The 19,424-nt window shown below is 36.6% G+C and overlaps 2 protein-coding genes across 3 annotated transcripts in view; one reads left to right on the forward strand and one right to left on the reverse strand.

Annotated features, from left to right (window-relative positions):
• The window catches only part of PTTG1 (PTTG1 regulator of sister chromatid separation, securin), a 63,763-nt gene that overhangs the window by 33,203 nt on the left and 11,136 nt on the right, over nucleotides 1–19,424 (forward strand). The gene's annotated exons all lie outside the window — the stretch shown is intronic.
• Nucleotides 1,299–18,505, reverse strand: SLU7 (SLU7 homolog, splicing factor). 2 transcript variants are annotated; one of them, XM_079918994.1, is made up of 16 exons: nucleotides 18,430–18,505; nucleotides 15,997–16,182; nucleotides 14,974–15,127; nucleotides 14,262–14,342; nucleotides 13,806–13,970; nucleotides 11,968–12,036; nucleotides 8,986–9,033; nucleotides 8,658–8,789; nucleotides 8,297–8,394; nucleotides 7,935–8,002; nucleotides 7,661–7,800; nucleotides 6,642–6,803; nucleotides 4,438–4,542; nucleotides 4,208–4,279; nucleotides 3,963–4,076; nucleotides 1,299–3,073 (listed from the first exon to the last, which is right to left on the reverse strand). In XM_079918994.1, exons 2-16 carry the CDS (start codon nucleotides 16,164–16,166, stop codon nucleotides 2,894–2,896), a joined length of 1,758 nt encoding a protein of 585 aa, XP_079775120.1. In that variant the 5' UTR covers nucleotides 16,167–16,182; nucleotides 18,430–18,505; the 3' UTR covers nucleotides 1,299–2,893. The 2 variants fall into 2 exon arrangements, with proteins under 2 accessions (XP_079775120.1, XP_079775119.1); XM_079918993.1 differs by lacking the exon at nucleotides 18,430–18,505 and adding an exon at nucleotides 18,211–18,419.

Here is a 19,424-nt window from a genome sequence, read left to right on the forward strand (position 1 = left end):
TACTTACAAATTAAACATTCAGGCAAATGGGACAAGCTGTACATTCCAGTAACATACTAATGGTGGAGGCTGAGCTTGTGTCCTCTCGCCCATGCACGTTGCCCTCCCCCCACTTCCCATTAATTAGAGCATGTGGATGAATTTGCTAAGAATCATCATTCATCTTTGAGAAACGATTTTAAATTTTATTTAAAATTCTTTTTAACAACAGACTCCTAGAGAAATAAACCCATATTAGAGAGATTGCTGAGAAAAACCCTAAAGTAGAAATGAGAAAAAGTTGAAAGAAACAAATCTAAATATAGCCCTCTTTCCTATTTTGAGGGTATTTAATGAAATCACATTTTACTCATTTTTGTATAGTTAGTCTTGGGAGAAGCATCCCACTGGGCTGGGGGAGGGGGAAGTGTCAAAGAATGTGGGACAGATACTTTATTTTCAGGTATTGAGAGTGAACCTGATAAAAAGATTGAGAGCCTGCTTAAAGTTTCTGTCAATGACAGAAATTGCAAAAGACCAGCTTGGCCCAGAAACCTGGGCCTTAAATGCTAGAGAAAGGAGTAGGCTTTAGAGTCAGAGACTTGGGTTTATGTTCTGGCCCCAACACTTTTTACTGTTAGGACTTGAGCAAACCACCTGGACTCATTAAGTCCTTATGCTTACTGTGAAATATGGATATCATCCATTACTCACCCCATGAAATTCTTTTGAGGAGATAGCATGTGAAAACTACATTACATAGTTCCAGCACTCAAAAGGCAGCTATAATTGAGATAATAAAATCAAAGTTCATATCTTGAGTAATGTCCTAGATATTACCTTTTATCCAAAATGAAACAGAAATAAGACATGATTTCATATATTACAGAATTCTTCCTAAAATCAGAGTAAATTAGGTTTCAAGAAGAGGGAACAGAAGCCCTAACAGAAATGTTAGGTGACACATTTTTTAGAGTCCTGAAATTGTTTAAAAAAAATATTTATTTAGGCTGTGCTGGGTCTTAGTTGTGGCACATGGGATCTTCAGTTGCGGCATGCAGGATCTTCTTTTAGTTGCAGCACGTGGACTCTTAGTTGCAACATGCATGTGGGATCTAGTTCCCCGACCAGGGATCAAACTCAGGCCCCCTGCATTGGGAGCGTGGAGTACCCACTGGACCACCAGGGAAGTCCCTCCTGAAATTTTCTAATTCAAACACACAGAAGCTAACCCAGGCTTCCTGCCAGTCCTATAGATCACCTGTCTGCCAGGTATTTGTTTTATTTTTTTAAAAATATTATTTATTTATTGAGGCTGCGCCAGGTCTTGGTTGCGGCATGCGGGATCTTTAGTTGTGGCATGTGGACTCTTAGTTGTGGCCTGCACGCGGGATCTGATTCCCGGACCAGAGATCGAACCTGGGCCCCCTGCATTGGGAGTGTGGAGTATTACCCACTGGACCACCAGCGAAGTCCCCAAATATTTGAAATAATGCTGCAAACCACTCACAGTTAAGTATTCTCAGTTATACATCTTTATCAACAAAAGATAAATAAAATACAAAATAGACACTAATATCAGACTATGTTGAACAAGTCTATGTTAAGGTAGGAATATGAAAATGTAAATTTTTGACATTCTTAAAGTAGGTAAGAATTCGATGTATTTGCATTGCTGTTTTAATTTCTTTCTGGTCTGAATCTAGATACCATGTATATCCACAGAACTTGATAATCTGATTCAGTTACTCTCCCACCAGCACTATTTCTGAGATGCTAACTTAATGCAATATTCTAGTGGGTTTTGGTAGTTTAGAAAAGCCAGTGAGCTGTTAAAAGTCAATGTCCTTGTGTCAGGGGTTTTAAACAGGCTGTTTTCACTGATCCCACTCTGTCAGTACTATCTTCACAGTGTTCTTAGAAGAAGGCTAAAAATCGCGGCAATCTCAGTTACTAATAGCCCTACAAGCTATACTTGTAATTCTTTGAAGAAACCTTCAACTTCAGGTTTTGCTTTTTGCAAATTTTACAAAAAGACACCTGCTGGCTATGAAGATTAGGTACAAGAGTTATTCTATAATCTTTTAAAAATCTAATATTCATGATTGTTATATAAAGGCAATCACAATTAAAACAGCAATTAGTATCACAGACCATATCCTCTATGCTAAAGAAAAGGATTTCTGTGTCTAAACACTCATGTCTAGAATGGTAAAAGACCTAGTACTAACACTGACTCAAAGGTGACAAAATAGTTTTTTTTCCATGCAAAGGCTAACGCATTTAGTTCTGAGTATAAGATACAAGGAAATATTCTGAAAATCAAAATTTTATAACCAAGTGGAAAACAGGATTATTACTACACAGACTGACATCAGGGATAAAGTTTTCACACGTTCTACAGTCCTTTCAGTAACCCAGAGCTCAAGATAGGATATTAGCTTCAGATCAGAAAAATCCAAGAAGGCAAAAAGAAATGATTATCAAATAACTACAGTTATAGTTACTACTAATTAAAAAAAAAAAATGAAGCCCTTGTTTTGAGAAAGAGTAACTAACTGCCTTCAAAATGAGTGCTAACACTAGATAAAGGGCCATAAAAATTGAGGAAATGAAGTTTGAAACTTAATAAATAAATGTTAAGATATTTGTGATAGGTGGAGAGCCAAGACCTTTTTCCACATCATTAATATAAAATTGGAAATAAAATCTTAATCTGCACTTAATATACCGCTTTTTTTTCTTCTCTGTTTCTTTAGTATGGAAAGGAATGAATTTACTATAAGTCTTCTGGATGCTTTAAAGTCAGGCAGCAAGGAGAGCAGATACAGATTTTTCCATTGATAATCATCAGCAAGAATCTAAAAGAATGTATCAGCAGAGTCTATCTTTGGTGACCACCTGCGACCAGTTACTACTGTCCGAGAAAGGAGGCCATGGGGTCATCTGGCCTCTGACGCTTCATTCTGTAGGCCTCCATTTCCTCTTCAGTGGGTTCCCGAGTTTCATATATGCTACTGTAAGGCCGCTTCCTCTCATCAATCTGCATGATCTCCTTGACATGAAGAAGACGGGCCTCCTCTGCATTCAGTGCCTATAGTGAGAAGAAAGAAATGAGTACCGTGGCTCTACATCAGATCTCTTTTGTGCAAAAGTGGTAGAGTACCAGAAGACCCCACTGAGTATGAACTGCTACATCAAAAACCTAGATTGCGGGCTTCCCTGGTGGCGCAGTGGTTGAGAGTCCGCCTACCGATGCAGGGGACACGGGTTCTGCCCTGGTCCGGGAAGATCCCACATGCCGTGGAGCAGCTGGGCCCGTGCGCCATGGCCGCTGAGCCTGCGCGTCCGGAGCCTGTGCTCCGCAACGGGAGAGGCCACAACAGTGAGAGGCCCGCGTACCGCAAAAAAACCAAAAACAACAAAAAACCTAGATTGCCTGGAAGAGCTTGGGAGTCAGCCCTTTTGCTGTCAAGCTACAACTAATCACTATTTGGCTCATACATTTTCATAGAGCACAAAACATTCTATGACATTTTCAATGAAATTTCAAAGAAATTTTATTTAACAACGAAAATTGAATGAGGTTTATTTTACTGACAGAAGCCGGCAACTGATGCTTTTTGGTGGAGACTGCAATTCTGACTTTTCCCAAGACTTGCTGAAACTTACAAATTATAGAGCCAGATGGCAAGTCTCTGACGAACATGTCATAACTCTAAAATAACAACTATACCAAGCATTTTTCTTCTGTGCATTAGTGATATTCAACAAATAGTTCAAGAAGCAGGCAATACCAAGACACACAAAATCTCTATTTGTATTCTACACCTGATAGGTGACCTGAGCAAATCACCCAGACTAGGGGCTCATTTGCTCATTTTTAAAATGAGCTTGTAAATAGGACTAGATAATTTCCTAAGGTCCCTACAAATAAAGAATGCTGTGGTCACTTTACTGTTTATTTAGCCTTCACAAAATACCTTTTTCAATTTTTCATGTTTCTTTTCTTCGTCATCACTCTCTGAACTGCTCTTTCGATGCTTCCTCTTCTTCTTTTTCTTCTTTTTCTCCTCTTTTAGTTTTTCCTGATGCATCTGATTGCGAGGATGCAAATATAGTGTTGTTAATGCAAAAACAAAGTTCTAGCAAAAACAAAGTTGTAGCACAAGTTTTAAAGTCCTCCCTCCAAGACTTAAAAATTCAGGACAACTGATCATGGACTTACCTCCATGAGGGTCTGAGGTTTTTTCACAGATTCTTCTCCAGTTGTATCATTTATAATACACTCCTCTGAATTCTGTGGAAAAATATATGTAATCTAACTTGAGAGTCATAGTTACCAGTCATCCAAGAAAAAGTTAAAATTTGAAACATAAAAATATATGTTTCATATAAATTTTGACTTCAGAGTTTTGGCTGTTGTTCACTTTTAAGCACTAGAGGGCAATTACTTACAGCAGTCTCCTTCCCAGCTTCGCCAGTACAATAGGAGTACTTGAAAAAAGAGTGACAGCATTTGTATCCCCAACGGCCTTCTTTCCAGTAAGAGCCCCAGATATGCTGCAGAGAGACAGAGAGAGGTTATTTAAAAATGAACCTGAAACTAGGGTCTCTCATATACTGTTTTTCTTTCTTTTTTTAAAAAAATTCTATCATTCATTAATTTGATTGTTTTTAAAAATTGTAGTTGATTTACCATGTCGTGTTAGTTTTAGGTGTACAGCACAGTGATTCAGTTATAAATATATTCATTTTCAGATTCTTTCCTCTTATAGGTTATTACAGAATATTGAGTATAGTCCCCTGTGCTATACAGTAGGTCCTTGTTGGTTATTCTCATATACTGGTGATAAAAGGAGGAAAATTTGGGGGATGCTAGGGCTAGCTAACAGGGAGAAGGTGTGGTTACAACGGTCTTACATTCTATGCCCCCCCAAAATTAAAAAATTTAGGCTATCTGACTTCTCTTGAAAAACTGAGGACTGGGAAATTCTGGGCCCACATTCCCACTTGTCAGTAATTGGCTGTTGCTGACCAGTGGACGCCCCTATTAGACAGGGCTTGTGTGCTCTAGTTTATAAAATTAGCCTGGCTCATTTCACTCGTCTATGATTACTGGCCTAGCTCCTATTAGGTAGCTAGGTTTTTGACTCTTACTTAGAGAGACAAGTGTAGTTTGGGTACTTAAAGTACAGCAAATTATATGCTTTATCATGCGATGCAATATGACATACACTGTATCACCTATGAAGTGTTCCTGTCAAAATATTTAACTTTAATCAAGCCTTTAGATCTGAATTCCTGTTTATAGGAAATACAGGGAATACAGGAATAAGTTATATATCACTAGGAACCAGTCAAATACAGGATATGAGACAGTTTACAAGATAACTGGCATGATCTGTTAGAGTCACTGTCATGACAAAGGGGAGATACATGCTAGAAAAAAGAGAGATAACCAAATAACAAAATAAACATAAGCTGTGACTGGATTCTGTGTCTCACACTCACGCACAAAACAGTTATCCCCACTCCAACCAAAAAAACCCAAACAGTTATTTAAAGGCATTTTGGGGTATATTTTGGAAAATGTGATTAAGGACTAGAGATTAGGTGATATTAAGGCATTAATGTCAATTTTCTGAAGTGTGATAATGGTAATGTAGTTATATAGGAGAACATCCTTAATTTTAGGGTACATGATACAGTGTTATGGGTGAAATGTCATGATATCTGTAATTTCCAAATGTTTCAGTCAAAAAAATATACAGTTACTTACACACACTCACACACACACACATACACACTCTTCTAGACAAAGCATATATGGCGATCTGTAAAAAAGAATTTGAATCTAGATGGTGGGTATATGAGTGAAAATAATAGTATTCTTTCACATTTTGGGAAAATTTCATAAAACAGCAATTGGTGCAGCCACTGTGGCAAACAGTATGGAGCTTTCTCAAAAAAACTAAAAATAAAACTACCATATGACCCAGCAATTCCACTCCTGGGTATATATCTGATAAAAACAAAAAACTAATTCGAAAAGATACATGCACCCCAATGTTCACAGTAGCATTATTTACAATTGCCAAGATATGGAAGCAACCTAAATGCCCATCAACAGATGAATGAATAAAGATGTGGTGTACATATATACAATGGCAAACTACTCAGCCATAAAAAAGAACAGAATTTTACCATCTGCAGCAACATGGACGGACTCGAAGGGCATTATGCTAAGTGCAATAAGTCAGACAGAGAAAGACAAATACTGTATGATATCACTGACATGTGGAATCTAAAAAATACGACTAGTGAATACAACAAAAAAAGAAGCAGACTCACAGATACAGAGAACAAACTAGTGGTTACCAGTGGAGAGGAGGGGAGAAGCAGTATATAGGGGTCGGGGAGTGGAAGGTATAAACTATTGGCTGTAAGACAGGCTACAAGGATGTATTGTACTATGTGGGGAATACAGCCAATATTTTGTAATAACTGTAAATGCTGTATAACCTTTAAAAATTGTATTAAAAAATAAGACAGTTAAAATGCAAAAAAACAAAATGAAACACAACGACTTACTAATGAAGAATACAATCCAGAGCAAAATGCTAACAAGGATACAAAAATAATTCTGGTTGAACACATACAGTATGATTGTGGATCTTCACATCCTCCTCATACTTGGAGGAGGCAACAGCCCGCTCCTGTCCTTTGATGACTGTCCCATGTCTTGAGTACTCCACGTAGTCTTCGGTCTGAGCTAAAAGCAGTTCAGCTGGAGGGGCATCCAAGTGTTCTTGGCCACCGTACTAAAAGGACATTGAACATTATTAAATATATTTTACAAAGATTTGCATTCAAATCTCTACTGAAGGGTTTATTTCCAATCAGAAAGATTAGAGGACTATTCTTCATGGGCTTTGTTATACAAAACACAGTGAAAAAAATGTCACCAAATTTTCACAGGCAAATAAAAGATGTCTCAATTGCTACTCATCTGTTGAGTGTGGTAAATTACAAAATGCTCATAAAATTCCCCTTATCCTCTGTGCATGCCCATTTGCCACATGACTTTGCTGCTCCTTCCCTTGAATCTGGGCCTGGCCAGTCTACTTGTTCTGGCCTATGGAACGCTGGCAAATATGATGTAAGCAAAGACCTGAAAAACACCTGTGCACTGGGGCACACTTTGCTGCTAGTTTCTGGTATCCTGAGAATGCCATGTAAAGAAGCTGGGCTAGCCTATCAGAGGATAAGAACCCATGTGGGGCAGAGATGAGCTATTCCAGGTGCGCCTTCTCAGGACAGATGAGGGCTGCTAACTGCTAGAAACCAAAGTGAGGCCATTCTAGATCATCCAACTTCAGATAGGCAGACTCAGACCAGGAGACCCAGCTGACATACAAAATGGTGAGAAATAAGAAACGTTTATTTAAACTATTTTTTTTTAAACTATTACATTTTGAGGTGATTTGTTTTGCTGCAAAAGCTCACTGATATAGTTTCACTGATACTGTATACCAATTGATTGCATCAGTGGAAGGACAGGACTAATCCTGATGGATTAAAATGGACTGTATATTGTATTCCAAACGTAAATCAAATGTTTATTAACTGATAATTTCTATTAAGAAATGTTTTCCTTTAGCAGTTTGGTCAAAATTACCTTTTCCAGGATGCTTTCTTTCTGCTGTTCTTTGAAGTCTTCTTTCTTGACTTTGAAGGACTTATACAACAGCTCTAGTTTTGTAGGATCAGCTTGCAGATGCACTTCAGACCCCTTGTCGTAGGCTTCCCAAGCAAACACTAGAGTAATTAAAAACATCGTAATGAGCTGTCACCTAAATTGTTTTCATGCTTCTTGGAAACAAGCTTTAAAAAATGCCCCTAAATTTCTTATGAGCTGATATAAAATACCTTGACATAGAGAAAACACTTACATTGTGTCTGAGCCATTGAAATGGTATCACCTGTGTATCTAACAAAGTTATCCCCAGCGTAGCTCACTCTGTAAACACAAATTAAAAAAAAAACTGTTTCAGAGATTGATTTAAGGAAATTCTTTTCTGACCTGACCATAGGTGATGCTCATTTTAATTCAGATTGTGATTTATGAATAAAAGCTCCCCTCCCCTACCTTGAAATTTTTTTTTTTTTTTTTTTTTTTTTTGCGGTACGTGGGCCTCTCACTGTTGTGGCCTCTCCCATTGTGGAGCACAGGCTCCAGGCGCACAGGCTCAGTGGCCATGGCTCACGGGCCCAGCCGCCCTCTTGAAATCCTTACATTGAACTTGGTACTTACTCATCTGGATTCTTTCCTGCATTGGCATAGGGATTCTCTCTCATCGCTCTGGTTTTGGGATCATAGTAAGCAGAATTTGGATCTAAATTCCGCAAATACTAGAAGGAAAAAAATATTTTAAGACTGTGTTAATGTTTACTTTCATCAAAGAAGATTTCAGCAGACTAGTAGGAGGAGCCAATTAAATGTGTGTGTGCATGTCTGGGGTACAGGTGAAGAGAAAGAAAACCGGAATGACACCTAACCTTGGAATGACTGACTGTATTACCCATATACTACCGAGGTACCATATTAGTAGACAAAATTTAGGCTGGGAAGACAAATATTTTTTGAATATGTATGTTGAGTTAGCAAGGCTTACTTTTGCAATATCTTCTCGAATCCTGAGATTCCGGACAGTAATTCGTCTCTTAGAGTCAAAATTCTGTCCAGGCATGTCAATGTCATCTGCATATTTATCTTCATCCTCATCTTCACTGTTATGATCTTTTTCCTGAAAGAGGAAGAGAGAGGGAAAAAAATTTTTAAGAAAAAAAGAGCAGCATCTAGTTCTTGTTTTCCCTTTAACCAAACCTTACTCACTGTGTTCTTTAAACCTATTATTATTATGAATTATATATTACTATTAATATTAGCCATCAGAACTTTAAAAATTTAATGTATATCCAGATAGGGCATATATTTACTACCGTCTGAGAATTTGGTTCCTCTTCTCCCCACTGGTGTTTTGGAGAATTCTGTGTCACGAAAGAAGGAAACAAATTTGTAATTGTATTCCACTGAATCAACTGATCATTTAACACTTTAAAAACATAGTTAAAATAATATAACAAATTTAACTGAACAGATTCTTATATTTCTCACTTGTAGTGAGCACATAAGTTTTGAATACAAGTATGTCATTGTGAATAATTTTATTAGGCTGTCTACAAATCCAAAATTTTCATTGATGATAGGACTATAATCACACAAACGTAATAGAAAGATTAAGTTGATCAGTATACCTAAAAAATATTCATTTCATATGTATTCAGCCTTCAGACATAACATTTTCATTAAACTTCACTGTTTTTCTATTAAGGCCAAAAAGAAAAGTTACCAGGATCATGTAATAAGTATCTTTAGAGCCAAAAAACAGCCTTTGTAAAATTTAAGCAATGAAGAAATCTACTCAGGTGACAACACGCTGTGATTTAAGAAGCGTGCAAAATCCTTGCCTCAAAGACACTCTTTCTTCATTAGCAGTTGGTCACGATATTCTCTATCTCCACAAAATGCCAAGAGCAAAGTGCTCAGTACTTCATCATGTCCTTTTAAAAAGGCTTCACACATTCAAAACAATACCTTATACCATTAGTGGGGGGATGTGGAAACGTGTGTATAAAAATATATATATATATATATATATATATATATATATGGTATATTGGTGGAAGCAAGAATTTGTACAGGCTTTCTGAATGCTAGCTAAGTGATAAGTCATCAAATTTTTTTTTTTAAAGTCATCACATTTTACATATTCAGTGCATCAACAATTACACTTTTAGGAATTTATCATAAAGAAAAAATGTCTATTATATAAAGGCTTATAAGAATCTAGTGTTGGGTATTGTACAAATAATTAGGAAAAAAACAGATCAACAAGAGATGATTGGTTATATAAAATATTGCACTCAATAAACACTGAACAACCATTAAAGTCATTCTGTCCAAGGTGTGGAAAAACACGTATACTTTGCTACCATTTTTATGGGGGGAAGAAAAAAGAGGGAAGGATGGGAATAAGATTACATATTTGCATTTGTTTGTATTTACACAACAAACTCTGAAAGGATCTGTAAGAAAAATAAAAATGGTTATGGGGGGTGAGGTTTAGAGATAGGGTGGATGGAGGCACATCTATCTTCTTAAATTATTTTGATTACTGAACCATGTGAATTTATATAAAAATAAATGTTACAGGTCTACATTTAATGATATGGAGAACAAGTGCTCACTGCACTGTATATTGTTAAATTGAAAGAGTAGGTGATGAGTATGTAAAGATGAATCCATTTAAAAAACATGTTGTATGATAATCACACACATCCATGGATGTATGTGGGGGTGTACTGGGACACTGAAAGGCCTACTTGAAAATGTTAACAGTTAACATAGGGGATATTTTTCTTCTTTATAATTTTCTGTGTACTTTTTCTGAATATTTGTTGCCTTCAAAATTGGGAATTTTAAAAATATATATATTTTTTGGAGTTCTTACAAGTTGCTAGTTCAACAAAGGACATTTATATTGCTACACAGACAGCTAAATCTCTATAGTACACATAGCTCTACTATATGCAGTTAATCTTCATATCCAAATGGGCAAAATTCATACTTTCCTAGTAAGTATGCTTACTGGGAAAATAAATTATGTTTACAATAAACAACAACAAAGAATATGTTAGAAAAACAGAAAAAGGCCCTCTTCTTTTTTCCAGAGTTGGTAATGATTAACAATAGCTACAAATTACCAAGTGTTTACTCTGTGATATGTATGCTAAACCTCCTGGTGGGGGTAGGTGTTGTTATCTCTGCTTTAAAGATGATCAACTGAGGCTCAGAGAGGCAAATTAATTTTTCTAGGACCACCTAGCTAGCCAGGGGCAGAGCTGGGTTTTAACATTATCTGTCTGTTAACTTGTGCTTTGAACCTGCCTGATAGGTAGCTTCTGTGACTGCTCAGACTTGGTGATTAACTTACCTAGTTGTGTTTTCTTTGTAATTATACTTGCTAAGCGTCCCTTTTAGAAGTTTAAACTCGACAACTAGAAAATGTTTATTATTTACTTATGCCATTAATTTGTTATAAGAAATTTTCACAACTCTAATAAGTATAATATACTCTAACTATTAAGTTGACTGACTGGAAGAAAAAAAAAGGAAAAAACCTGTCTGCAATACATCTTTTTTGTTAGTTTGAAAATTTTTTGCCTAGCTATAAAATTATTACATGTTCATTACGGAGAATGTGGGAAATACTAAAATAAAAAAAAGAAAAATTCACTAATTCTATATTAAATGAGAACTGGTGTTCTGGTCGTCTTCCCTGTGGTAATATTGTAATATTTACAATATTGTGTCATTAAATATTTTTTACATGTGTCATTACATGTGTCATTAAAATATAAGTGTCATTTACATGTGTCATTAAAATATAAGTATTAGCCAGTGTTAGCCATGTGTCATTAAAATATAAGTGTTAGCCAGTGTTGTTACAAAGTTTTGACAAAAGTCATTTTACATTCTATCATGCAGAGGAAGGATAGCTCACTTCACTAATTCCCTATTAAACTATTTCAATTTCTTGCTGTTGTAAAAAGTGCTGCAATGAACATCTTTGTGCATAATGACTTTTCTGAACACTAGAAAAAATTTAGGATGGATGGATTTACTAATTTAATTCCAGAAAAGGTATATAAATGTTTTATGGCAATATTCTCTCCAAAATGATTGCATCAATTTATAGTCGCATGAACCCTATAAGTCAGTTTTACTCTTTCTCCTCAATAGCACTTCTCTCTCCCTAAAATCTTTTCTAACTTGAGAGATATAAAATGAATTTTTTGTTTCAATCTTCATTTTTTACTAGGAGTTTGAATTTTTTTTTAATGATCATTTTTATTACTTACAGCCTGTTCCACTAATTTTCCTGAGGCTAATTCTTCTTGGAGTTTTTGGGCTTTCAGCGTTCGTTTTGCCTAAGAAAAAAGAAACATTTGAAATTTACTTAGTCAAATGAACATTTAATTTTTATATGTGTAAAATGCATAAGTTTATTGTTTTCAGTAAAGGTCATTGGACAAGGTCATGTTTTGTAGCTCTAGACCTCTGGCTCCTAAAGAGCAGGAGTTACAACGAATTCCCTAGTGGTCCAGTGGTTAGGTTTTTGCGCTCTCACTGCCGAGGGGCTGGGTTCGATCCCTGGTCTGGGAACTAAGATCCCAAAAGCCATGCAGTGTGGCCAAAAACTAAACGAACAAAAAACCCCCCAACTCTGCTGAATGCTCTGTGATGACTTAAATGGGAAGGAAATCTAAAAAGGAGTAGATACGTGTATATGTATAACTGATTCACTCTGCTGTACCTCAGAAACGAATACAGCACTGTAAAGCAACTATACTCCAATAAAAATTAATTAAAAAAAACATGAATGGATAAAGAAGATGTGTGGAATATATATACAATGGAATATTTAGGCATAAAAAAAAGAATGAAATTTTGTCATTTGCAGCAACATGGATGGACTTGGAGGGCATTATGTTAAGTGAAATAGGTCAGAAAGAGAAAGACAAATACTGTATATTACTTGTATGTGGAATCTAAAAAAATACAACTGCTGAATAAAACAAGAAAGAAGCACACTCAAAGAGAACCAACTAGTGGTTAGCAATGAATAGAGGAAAGGGGGGAGGGGTAATAGAAGGGTAGGAAATTTTAAAAAGGGGGGGTTATCATACGATTATATGAAATCATGTGTGTGAAACTTCTGAAAATTGTAAGGCACTGTAGAATTTAATGACTCTTTCATTCAATAAAAAAAAACTAAATTAAAAAACAAAAAAACCAGGATGAATTGGGAGATTGGGATTGACATATATATACTAATATGTATGTATAAAATAGATAACTAATAAGAACCTGCTGTATAAAAAAATTAAGTTAAAAAAACCCAAAAACAAAAAACCCCCCAAAAAACAAAAAATGAAAATGAGTGGGATTCAATCAGCCATATTTAAACAGGAGTTACAAACTCCTGTTTGAACCAGGCATTAATGTAAACCAAGTTAGACACCACCAGGGGTAAACTGCAGAGAACAATCCCTGCTGACGAGGTGCCACCTGACTCGAGATGACTGACCCCTCCAGGCTGGCCCAGGTTTACTGCATATTTCACTGTTCAAGAAATATAAAATTCAGATTTTTATGTGAAATCCCATGATTTTAAATGTTAACTCTACTTAAAAACAAAAACAAAAAAAGCAATGTGACTGTGGTGTTTGAAAAATGGGAGTGAGTAGGTGAAATCATAACAGAAAAAATTTAGGTTAAATTAAAATAAAATTCAATTTTCTGAAATGACTTATCCTCTTCCCCTTCTCCCACCCTGAAATGCTATGTGAGACAAGTATAAAACAGGCCCATAGGCAAGATATAGTCTGGGGGCCAAGAGTTTATAAAAGAAAGGAAAAAGCTTTGGACACTAATCTGTTCTAATGCTTCCAGTATTTTTTGCAACCTAAGTCATGGAGTAAAGGACAATATAAGAATGAAATAAAAAGAAATTGCTGCCAAATAGGGCTAGCACACTGTTTATTTCACTATTCAGTTAGGCTTACTACTACTACAATAATAAAAATGCCATCATTTTTATACTGCTTGAAGACTCAAAAAATAGAGTTGCTAAATTAGAGATACAGCAAAATGTACATTCTTTAAGGATAGTAGGAAAGCAGTGAACTGTGCTCACCAGATCAACTTTCGCATACTCTTCTACAATTTTCATGTGTTCTTCTGGATTGTAGCCGTTCCACCGATCCCTCTTCCCATCATAGTCAAACATCAGCTGAGGCTGGACGTGTTCATCTGGAGCTATATTAGTACCTGTAAATTTTGCTCCAACTCGCCTAGGTCTCTGGAAAACAGAATAAGATTAAATCTTTTCCTAAGTATCTATAGCCCAGAGGAAAACTTCATATAATCTTTACAGAGTGGGTGTGAACATACCATGGGACTTTATGGTTTATTCAATTATCATTTAGTCTTCCAGCAAAACTTTTGATGATGCGAAACTAATTTCATTCAAATTAATTTTTATTTAACTTGTACCTAAATATAGGTAATTAAAAAAACAGAATGAAGCTCTCTGACAGGAATAAAGAGACTCTCTGACAACAGTTTCCAAAATTCTCAAAGGTGAACTCACCTCAAAGCAGTCTTTCTTTTTGTGTGTCATGGCTCCACAGTTTTCACATGCTCCTTTGCGGTACTTAGTAGTTATGGAATTCTATAAATGGATGTAAAGAAAAACAATGAAAATTTTTATTTATCTGAATAAGTTAAAAATAACTTTGGCTCTCATTCCTATATTGTCTAGTGAAATGATTTATTCATTAAGAGGAAAACCAGTTAGAATCTCCACTTTTTTTTTTTTTACATCTTTATTGGAGTATAATTGCTTTACAATGGTGTGTTAGTTTCTGCTTTATAACAAAGTGAATCAGTATACATATACATATGTTCCCATATCTCTTCCCTCTTGCATCTCCCTCCCTCCCACCCTCCCTATCCCACCCCTCCAGGCGGTCACAAAGCACCGAGCTGATCTCCCTGTGCTATGCGGCTGCTTCCCACTAGCTATCTATTTTACGTTTGGTAGTGTATATATGTCCATGCCACTCTCTCACTTTGTCACAGCTTACCCTGCACTTTTATAAATGAGAAAGTTTAAAGATTTCAGCAATATCAAATTTATAAAATATAGACGCTAAAGTAGTATGTACTGTGAATTTTAATACCACATAAAAGGTCATATAATCTGTTTCTACTTTATATAGTATTGCTTTAGAGGTTCTTATATTAAGTTCTTAAAATAAAATCTCCATTTTCACATGCATATATACAAGTTGCATACACACCTCTTTTACACCCCTCTTGTACCAGTCTCCAGATGAGCTATACTGCTTTTGTTTCTCTGGCTGTGGTCTCTGGTGCTTTAAAGTAGGCCTTTTTGATGGATCAATATACCATGGCACTGAAGAAATATACTGAGGAATATGAGGATTGATGTCTCTGTAATAAAATAAAATTTTTTTTAACAGAATGAAGTTGAAAAATAATTGATATTACAATTACAAAGGTAGCCTATGCAGAATCTAAGAATAGAGATACTGTACTGGGAGGAGAAAGGCAGAATATACTTGTTATTTCTATAATAAAAAAACAATTAAAAATAAAGAAAATAATTTATATTAGAGTGAAAAAATTTCCAACAAAGAAACTAAAAATAGTGCTATAACTAAAGCGGGAGGAGAGATGAAGGAATATAGGGACCTATGTTAGTGAGATTAATCTTGTATCAGAGCAAGAAGTTAACTAATAATGTCTAGAGTTGATTATAATAATGGTATAGGTAATGTTATTTAGAGATGTGGCGGTATCAACCAGAAAAACTCAAAATAGACTGACAAGTACAGTCATCCCTCAGTATCTGAGAGGGACTGGTTCAGGACCTGCCTCAGATACCAAAACCTGCGGATGCTCAAGCTGAACAGTCGGGCCTCTGTATCCATGGTTTGGAATCTGAGGATTCAACCCATGGCAGATTGTGTAGTACTGCACGTAGTTATTGAAAAAAATCTGAGTATAAGTGGACCCACACATTTCAAACCTGTGTTGTTCAAGGGTCAACTATAGTCACTTGTGTAGAGTGGGACAGGGAGTGGGAAAACTGAAAAGGACTACAGCTATGCATTACAAGTCCTTCGTTATTATATGATTACTAAACCTTATACATATGAGTTTAATAAAATAAATAAAAACAAAAATGATGTAAATGATAAAGATGGCTTCCTGTCAAGGCAAAGGATGAGAAATTGGTAAACCAAGTAGACATTTATTTGAATTCTGAACAGATTTTGCAAAAAAATTAAAGTACTTACTTTCCTTCTTCATCAACTTCTGCAGGGGCATTACCCAATTTTCGCTGTTCTTCTAGCTCTTTCTTCTTTCTCCAGTCCTCTCTGGTCATCTTCTTTGGTTCCTCCAAACTCATTTCTTTGGACCCCGAAAGGGTGGCCGCATTACCTGCATCCATGGCTACAGCTGACATGGTTATCTGGCCTTCTCTATGAAAAGGAAGAAATATCTATTAGTATAAACTAGCCCTTGGTGAATTCACCAGTGAAACTATCAGAAGTACACTGTAGGGCTTCCCTGGTGGCGCAGTGGTTGAGAGTCCACCTGCTGATGCAGGGGATATGGGTTTGTGCCCCGGTCTGGGAAGATCCCACATGCCGTGGAGCGGCTGGGCCCTTGAGCCATGGCCGCTGAGCCTGCGCGTCTGGAGCGTGTGCTCCGTAAGGGGAGAGGCCACAACAGTGAGAGGCCCGCGTACCGCCAAAAAAAAAGTACACTCTAATGACACATACTGTGTGTTATACAGAATGTTTCATATTCTAGACATTATTAGTTAACTTCTTGCTCTGATACAAGATTAATCACTAACATAGGTCCCTATCTTCCTAAACCTCTCCTCCCCCTTTAGTTATATCACTATTTTTAGTTTCTTTGTTGGTAATTTTTGCACTCTAATATAAATTATTTTATTTTTAATTTTTTTATTATAGAGATAACAAGCATATGCTGTCTCTCCCTTCCCACTACAATATCTCTATTCTTAGATTCTGTATAGACTACCTTTGTAATTGTAATATCAATTATTTTTCAACTTATGCCTTATTCTTCATAGTATCTGTAAGGGAAAGGTCTCTTTCCCCTCCACAAAAGTTTTTATATACTGTTGCAGTTTTTCTCTCAACTCTAAGTTATAAGTGGAGAGAGACATACACATGTATTTAAAATTTCATGAGACTCTTTCTCTCATATATATTCCTGAATTCCTCTCTACATAAGTGTCTCAAACTTTTCTACCACACTAACCCTTAATGAGTACGTAGGGTCCTATCTCTGTTCCTCTTAAAGACTGGATGCTTTAAGATTTACCTATATTCATCGTCTCTATTTTCTCATCTTCTGCTTCCCTTCTCAATCACTCTGATTTAGCTCCCACACCCCTCCCCCCACTCCAAAGCTACCACTAAGTTATCAATGTGCCTAGTCCTCTGGACATTTTTCAGTTCTGTTCCTTCCCCTTTTGATATATTCTTATCCTTTGACTTATGTGACACTATACTCTCCTGGTTTTTCTTGTACCCCTCTCGCTGCTTCTCCTGAATCCTTTGTAAGTTCATCCATTTCTGCCCAGTTATTTTATTTTGGATTCCACAAGGGTCAATCCTGGGGCCTTCTTCATCACTCTAAACTCCACCAGAGGACAAGCTCATCTATTTCCAAGGTTTCGATAGCCACAGTATACAACTGCTGGCTCTCCAATTTATTTCTCTACTCCAGCCCTTTTGTCTGAGCTTCCAATAGATACATTCCACTTGCTTACTTCAAAGTACCTCCACTTAAGTGTCTCTGAGAAACCTGAACTCAACAAATCTTAATTCAAATTCATAATCTTCAACTAAAAAAAAATTCATAATCTTCTCTATGAAATCTTTTTCCACTGTTCCCGCTCTTGATGAAAGACACCACCATCCATCTCTTTTCATAAGTGTTCCAGCTAATTCCCACACCTATTTCATCACTAAGTAACGTTATTTTCACCTTCTGAATATCACTCAAATTCATTTACTTCTACTGTCAATAACCTTAGTGTTAATACTTTTCCCTACCAGTCTCTCCCAATTCCCTCCAATCAGTTTTCCACACTGCAGTGTTATTTTTTCAAAACACAGATTTGATCATATCATGTCCACTACCCAAGCTTAAAACCCTCTAATGCAGCGCTGTCCAAGAGAAATATAACGCCAGCCCTATATGTCATTTAAAATATTCCACAGCCATACTAGAAAAGTAAAAAGAAACAGGTAAAATTATTTTTGCAACATTTAACCCAATATACCCAACATATTATCATTTCAACATAGGAAAAAATCTGTTTAGACTTAGGAAAACTAAGTCTTTAAAATCTGATATGGATTTTACACGTATTCAGACTAGCCAACATTTCAAGTGCTTAAGAACCACAACAGTTAACAGCTACTGTACTGGACAGTTCAGCCCCAATGGCATCTTATAATTCTTACTTTAAAAACCACTGAAGACACAGTCCTGGTCTGACTGGGCACAGGTACTATGACTGAGGCCTAGGACGGCGGCTTCCTTCTAGGTCCCCGTTCCCTCCTCAACGTAGCGTTTATCAGTCTCGTAAGGATATTTGTAACAATTAGGAGCCGTTGGTCCACTTCTCGGGGTTCTTCACCCTCACCCACCTCCCTCTTGAAGTCCTCACAATATTTCCCTACCCGGTCCCGCAGCTGCTGACACCAAGACAGCCGGACACGAAGGAAGCCGACCATCTATGTTTACTTCCTGACCTCCTCCCTCTCCCAGCAGCCCCTGCGGCACCTTCCGGACGACCCACACATGCGCGCTAAGAACTCTTCGAGTCTCAGGTTCCCAAGCGGAGCTGGTCTCGCGAGATGTTGTGCTGTGTCCGTTTCTCTACTGTGGGTCTATAGAATGGGTTAGGTTTGAGCAGTTTCTTTTCCGCTCTGTTCTTTGAAACTTTTTTTTAAGAGTCGCCGCGTCATACGACGTAAAACAAAACAAACAAAGAAAAACGTAGTAGAGAGCAGACGACAGCTTAAGCCTCACTAGAGCGCTGTAAAATGAAGGAGGAAGTGCGTGAAGTTAAAAAAAAAGTTAAAATTAGCATTAATTAGTAGCCAGGTAGTGTAACACGCTGAGGACACGGTAAACACAAAGTGTCTTCCTCTCCTCGAATTTACATCATACGGAGTGAGAAAGACACTGAATTATTCAAAAATGTATAGTTCTAGAAAGCCGCTATGAAAGGTATACGAGGTGCTATAAGAACGTGAGGCATTATTCCGTAATTGTGACACCTCGTCCCAATGTGATATTGTATTTTACCATTAGGAAAAAAATACTATAAAACGATTTCCATTTTGGGAAAACAGTAATATTTATGACATCTCAACCTTCCTTTAAATTATAATATGAAATAAAATGCTGGAAAATATTAATGTTGGAGTAGAATTCCCCCCACCCTTTTTTTTGGTCCTATCCTCTCTGTTCCGGTCACGTTTTATTTTTCAAAACAGTATGTGTTCCTTTCAAATGTCAGAGTGACATCCTTGCTTCAATAAGAGATCTCATCATAATATAATCTATTTTTTCTTATTAAGAATGTTCAGTGCCTAGCATAGGAATGTAAATATTAATTTTGATTTTACAGGGCAATAGTTGAAGGGACAGAAGTTGTCAGAAAATAGTC

This window comes from Stenella coeruleoalba (assembly GCF_951394435.1).
Source record: "Stenella coeruleoalba genome assembly, chromosome: 3".
Taxonomy (NCBI): Eukaryota; Metazoa; Chordata; class Mammalia; order Artiodactyla; family Delphinidae; genus Stenella; species Stenella coeruleoalba.